Below are 5,888 nucleotides of genomic sequence, written 5' to 3' on the forward strand. Positions count from 1 at the left end.
GCGCACATGCTAAGGGCTTCTGCCTACACAGGTGCCAGGCTCAGGGAGGACCCAGGAGAGCCAGACAGGCGTGGCCGAGGGCCCGGGCGCAGGTGCCCAGGCTCGGTCCGACCCACTCGTCCTGCCTCCTTCCCTTTCGGGTCGGTGATCCCATCCCCCTCGTTTTCAGCTCTGCTCGGCACTGCCTCCACCCACACAGTGCCCTGCGCTGCTGGCTCCGCAGCCCCATTTCGGCAGCTCCTGTCCTACCGTCCCCTGTGGCGGCGGGTCAGCTCACCGTAGGTCAGGCCGGTCAGGAGCAGCAGCAGCAAGAGGAACCACAGGAACGCCTTCAGGGATGAGAAGCGCCTGGACCGGGGCGGGTGGGGCGGGCGGGGAAGGCGGACACGTCAGAGGCTCGGGGCCTCTCGGTCCCCAGGAGTCCCTGAGATTGTTTTCTGAGTGCTCAAGTAATGGGGACAATGATGACCCTGTGAATTTTACTGATCTTATTAAAAATAAGTAGTGGAGTCTTTTAAAAAAACTAAAATTTTCATATACAGAGGTCCCCTATGCAAGCAAACATAGGAAAAAGTATGGAACTCCTTAAACAACATTTTCTTTTTAGAAAAATGGGAACGCATTTCTCGGTGCCATGAATCCATCCTCGCCCCTCTTCTCAGCATAGCTGGCCCCACTCCACCAGGATACAGCCAGAGGGACCCTGACTTCTGGCCTCGATCCTCTTCCTCTGCTCACGGGCCGGTTCCCAAATCCCGGCACAAACCCACAGCCTCAGGCAGCTCCTGAAGTTAAGGTGGACCCTGGGGTCCAGGTCGCCACGGGGCCGGGAGGGAAACACCACGCTGGGCTAGAGCCAAGGCCCCACCAGCAGGAAGGGGCCGGGCGGGCCTGAGACTCAGCCTGGGACTTTCTGACTCCTTGTCCAGGAGGAGTCTCGCTCACCTGGTTAGAACGAAGACATCGAGGAGGGAGGCAGCCGTCGTCAGGCGGTACCAGGTGGTGCCGACCCACCAGTAGAGGAGTCCGAAGAGCCGGCCTGGAAGAGGGGCCATCAGGCCTAAGTGCCACCCTGAGGGGCAGGGCCTGCAGTCGTGGCTGCAGAGCATCCCTCTCTCTCCCCCTGCGGTCCTCCCTGCCTTGCCACACACCCGCCAGGCACCTCTGTCCTGGCAGCTGGCCACCAGTCCCTCTAACCCCCCCTACCCTCCACCCACTCCACCAGCGCCCTCTGCCCTGCGCCACAGCTGTTCCTGCCCTTCTGACTGCGAGGATGTTCCCATGGCTCTCGGCCCCTGTGATTATTCTAGAATGAGCTTCCCCGGTGGCCCTACAGCCCCTCTGTGTGGGTTGGACACCCAGGAGAGATGGGTGAGAAGGGGCTGCTGTAGGGAATGGAGACAATCGTGCATGGAACAGCCAGCACCCACCTGGGAAGGTGACCACCGTCCAGAAGAAAGAGCCTGCCCGTGAGACCGCGCCCCTCAGCCGTGAGCCGGAGCCCTGCTGGGCCGCCTGTGAGTACCCTGCAGGGAGGGAGCGGCTGTCTGTCCTCTCAGGAGAGCCTGGGACGGGCACTGCCTGCCACTGTCTTCTCCCTCAGCCGGTGCACTGGGACCCCGGACCATTCTCCGCATCCCCGTGCCACACAGGCTGGCACCCAGTCGGCCAGTAAGCGTGTTCCCATGAGCTCCCTGCCTGCACCCCTCCCCTCAACCACTGTTCAGACCAGACCTAGGGGTCAGGCACCTCCTCGCATGCAGCCATGGGAAACGCTTGCTGGGAGTGAGCAGACAATGGAGTTGACCTTGACTCTAGGCCTAGTGGGGCAGGGACGGCCCATTGTGTTGGGGGACACCTCAGGCTGGGGTTCAGGGCGCTACAGGCACAGGAGGGACGCCAGAGGGTCTGCGGGGGCGCCTGCCCAACACCAGGCTCCCTCGAGCTGTCAGGGAGCCCGGGCGGCGGGCCTGGAACCCGGCTGAGTGTCGCCTACCTACGTAGTCGTCCTCAGAGGAGTAGCCGGAGGAGGACCCCGGGAAGTCCTCGGAGAGCTTGGCCCCCACCAGCCCGTTGATCTTGCTGCTCTCGGTGTCCCCCGTGCCTCTCCTCCTCCTCACGGGCAGGTCCTCACCTGCGGAGGGAAGAAGGCGGGGTTCTCCTGGGCAGAGATGCCGGGGAGGGTACTCGGGGAGCCCCGGGGGGACACCCTGGTGGACTCTGTCCTCGGCCCCTCCCGGGAGGGTGAGCTGGGCCCAGCCCCTCTGTCTCCTGGCTCGGAGCCGCCACGTGGCTCCTGTCATCCGCAGGGACCTGGGTGGGAGCTGACCCCTGGGAGCCCCCCGCTGGCCCCGTGGGGTCAGGAACCGGGTGAGGGAGCCGCACTTGGGACCTTGTTTCCAGAGGAAGGGTTCCACTCACTCCAGTAGCGGTCACTGTGCAGCTGGTCATCGAGGATGGAGCTCCGGGCCAGGGAGGCGGCCCGGGGGCTGCCGTAGTAGGACTCCCTGACCACGGACTCGCTGTAGTAGGTGTGTGAGTCCGAGGGGCCCAGCTGGGGCGCCGGGGAGAGGCGCTTCGTGCTGCTGGGTTTCCTCTTCACGGTCCTGCGGTGTCAGCCAGGAGGGAAGAGGAAGGTGAGCCAGGTCAGGAGGAGGATAGGCAGCCAGGCTCCCACTCCTGCAGTGAGTGGGTTGGCCTTGTTGCTAGGCAACTCACAGCCTCCGGCTACAGACCCGCACGGAGCAGAGCACAGGTAGCTCCTCGGCTCCCATTATCTCCTCATCTCACCAGCAGGGAGATGGTCAAGGTGATGAGTCAAGATTGGAATCTAGGTCTCTAACTTCAAAGCCAGGCGGTTTTTCTCACGCTTCTAATGATCAGTAATTCCTACAACCCACTGAAAACCCAGACAAGCCCGACCTGCCTCCAGGGGCCTCAGGGGCTGTCTGAGGGCTCCTGTCTGCGAGGGGGCAGGATGAGGAGGCCCCGCCTCACTCATTTCCTGCTAACGTGGGACGCCCTCCCCTCCTGGGGCTTGGCTGCCCCTTTGTCTGCTCCCTACCAGATGTCCCTGTCCTGCGGTGAGTACACCGAGTGCAGGTTTCCAGGGGGCCTGACGGAGAGACTGCCTCTCACAGCAGCAGGCGTTTTCTGGCCAGGCTTTTTCTTGAAGCTGCCTCTCCCCACTTCCTGTTCTCTGATACAGAGGCCGTGGCCTGGCTTACAGGAGGGGGAAGTGGTACTCATCCTGGCCTCCTCACAGGAGTGGATGTCCCCTGGGCTGGACATGGGCGTCTTATCTCTGCCCATGAAGGTCACAACAGGGAGAGGCCGTGCAGGGATGCCCAGCCCTCTGCTCTGCGCAGCAGCACGATCCACGGTGTGGGAGGTGGGGGGTTAGGGGTAGAGGTGGGGGGTGGGGGGTGGCAATCCCCTACCGGAAAGGACTGTCCTTAAACAGGGTGCTCTGGCTCCCCGCCACTGAGCTCCCGCCACTGCTGCTGCCGCCGTCATCGTCCCCCTGGGAGTAGCGGGTGAGGCGCTGGCTTCGACGAGACATGATGAGGTGGGATGGGGACCCTTCCCCTAAAGAGAGTCTTGGGAGAGAAAGGAGGGCCGGTGAGGCTTGGGGCTGTGCTAGACCCTACCTGGCGGAGGAGAGACAAGGCATTTTCACTTTCAAAACAGCCTGTGATGCGGGAGACAGCCCTCCCCACCTGCTGCAGCCCGCACCTGCCCTGGGCTCACACCTGCCCTGGGCTCACTCGGTGCCCAGGCAGCCTCTTTCCACCAGGTTTGCTCATTTTCAGTTTATCTGTCACTGAGCTCCGTGAGAGCCAGAACTGTCCTTCCGCAGCCTTTGGCCTGTGGCACACGAGAGGCACAGGAGATGCTACATGAATGTCTCGATCACTGCTGCCCGCACAGACCCCCAGCCCAGCCGCTCCACTGCACGCCTCTCCCTGGAGCAGGGGCCACTCCCATCCTCGCCGTTTCCGGGGGAACAGGCTTTCCTTTTCTTTCCTGTAGCTCTACTCATGGGCCAGGGCCCCAGTCAAACTGACTCCAGGGACCCGTTCCCAGCCCCAGCCCCCTGCACTCTAACAGGGGCTGTACGCTGGGTCCCCTCCGCTAGTTACTGTCCCGCATCAGGACATCTCGTCGTCATGGTGATGACAAAACACTCAGTAAATGCCTCCTAGGTACCTGGCTCCTACAAACCCATTTCTGATCCTACAAGCAAGGAAGACATCATTAGTGCCATGGTACAGCGGAGGAGCCTGGGACACGGCTGACGGGTGACTTGCCCACAGCCACCAGCCCCTAAGGGACTGAGCCGGGTTTTGAGCTCAGATCTGACGGGTGACAGGGCTGGCTCTTTCCACCCCACCGAGAAGTGTTCAGGTTGTTTTAGGAGTGTGGTGTGTGGCCCCAACTAGGGTCTCTATAGCCTCAAATATGTTCCGAACAGGCTGTAGATAACGTTGTTACACAACAGATATTTGTTAACAAACTAACAAAACGGGCAGCGGAGCAGCAGTGTGGGAACCAAGGCTCCGGAACTGATGACGCAAGGGCGGTCCGGTGAAAGGCCTGGCAAAAGGTGCTGTTCTGCGCTGGCCGGCTTGGCTCAGTGGAAAGAGTGTCGGCCTGCGGACTGGAGGGTCCCGGGTCCCATTCCGGTCAAGGGCATGTACCTCGGTTGCAGGCTCCGGCCCTGGATGGAGCATGTGCGAAGGCAACCAATTGATGTGTCTGTCTCTCTCCCTTCCACTCTCGCTAAAAATCAATGGAAAAATATCCTCAGGTGAGGATTAACAACAACAACAAAAAGAACAGATGTGAGCTCTTCTTTAAAAAACAAAAAACACGTGCGGCCCTGCCACCCAAGGGGGACTAATAAGCTCCAGAAACCCAAATTCAAAATCCCGGATTACAACGTGGAGTGTCACCGTCCACAGCGCCTCTGCCAGCCCGTTACAGCCACGGCGACCTCGGCCCCCTCGAGAGGGCCTGGTCCTCGACACCTGCTCTCCCTTCCAAGACTCCTGGCTGCGGTTTAAATGACTAGTTCTCTCTAACACATCCCGGCTTGGGCTACGGAAACCAGAAGGTCTGGTTAGCCCAGCTGGCGGATTCTGCAAAGTCCTCTTCTGAAAAGCAAGCAGCCTCACGTCCTGGCCTCACTGGTGTCTTCTCGGTGGGACGTCTACCTGGCGTCTCCCTCTGGTTCTAGCCGGGCTTGGCAAAGGGCTGCTGGTAGGAGCCGAAGCAGGAAGTGGGCCTGGGTTCTGGTCTCTATTCCACTCCTTATATGGTAACTCCCTCCCCTACTGCCCTCCCCACCTGAGGCTCCAGCTGCCCACAGCCCCTCCTCCTAACTCCCGCCCCACTGAGTAGAGGCCTGCGCTCTGGGGTAGAAACAAAGCAAAGTGTTTACCCAATACTGAAGGCCGGGCGGCGAGAACATACATATTCATATGGACATGGGGGGGCGGGAGGGGGGGCTGAAAACTGTCAGCGCCTGCAGCCTCCCGAGGCGCCGGTGGCATGCTGGGACCACAGAACAGTGTGCAACTGAGTTTTCACCAGAGGAAAAAGGTCAAGGCTCCTCCTCCAAAACAAAACAGGAGAGAAGCCTCCGGACGCTCCAGTATTTTGCATATGAGAGTAGACAACGCCCCCAACACACCGGGCCAGGGAAGAAACCGCAGCGAAAACACCCTCCCCGCTTCTGCGCTGAGCAACATCCTTTTCTCGGTGCCACCTTCCTCCAGGCCCGTCACAAACTTACAGGACAGGATCTGCCCCGTGTTCAGACTTGACGCAGATCTCGGGTCTCTCCCGCGGGCCATTTCCACGCGGGGCACTCCCCGGGGCCTGGA

The 5,888-nt window shown here is 61.0% G+C and overlaps 1 protein-coding gene across 3 annotated transcripts in view; it reads right to left on the minus strand.

The window, feature by feature from the left end:
- SUN2 (Sad1 and UNC84 domain containing 2) overlaps nt 1–4,646 on the minus strand; it is a 13,655-nt gene extending 9,009 nt beyond the window's left edge. The window contains exons 1-8 of one of the 3 annotated variants that reach the window (XM_014449112.2): nt 4,522–4,645; nt 3,441–3,599; nt 2,422–2,606; nt 1,997–2,134; nt 1,431–1,526; nt 946–1,039; nt 275–348; nt 52–56 (exon numbers count right to left, since the gene is read on the minus strand). In XM_014449112.2, the coding sequence (XP_014304598.1) occupies nt 52–56; nt 275–348; nt 946–1,039; nt 1,431–1,526; nt 1,997–2,134; nt 2,422–2,606; nt 3,441–3,562 (714 nt within the window). In that variant the 5' untranslated portion in view covers nt 3,563–3,599; nt 4,522–4,645. Of the gene's footprint in view, nt 1–51; nt 57–274; nt 349–945; nt 1,040–1,430; nt 1,527–1,996; nt 2,135–2,421; nt 2,607–3,440; nt 3,600–4,521 lie in introns of those variants that run through there. The other 2 variants (XR_002827308.1, XM_023747874.1) reach the window with 2 other exon arrangements.
- Nucleotides 4,647–5,888: the final 1,242 nt, after the last annotated feature.

This window comes from Myotis lucifugus, unplaced genomic scaffold (assembly GCF_000147115.1).
Source record: "Myotis lucifugus unplaced genomic scaffold, Myoluc2.0 scaffold_1026, whole genome shotgun sequence".
NCBI classification, from domain to species: Eukaryota; Metazoa; Chordata; class Mammalia; order Chiroptera; family Vespertilionidae; genus Myotis; species Myotis lucifugus.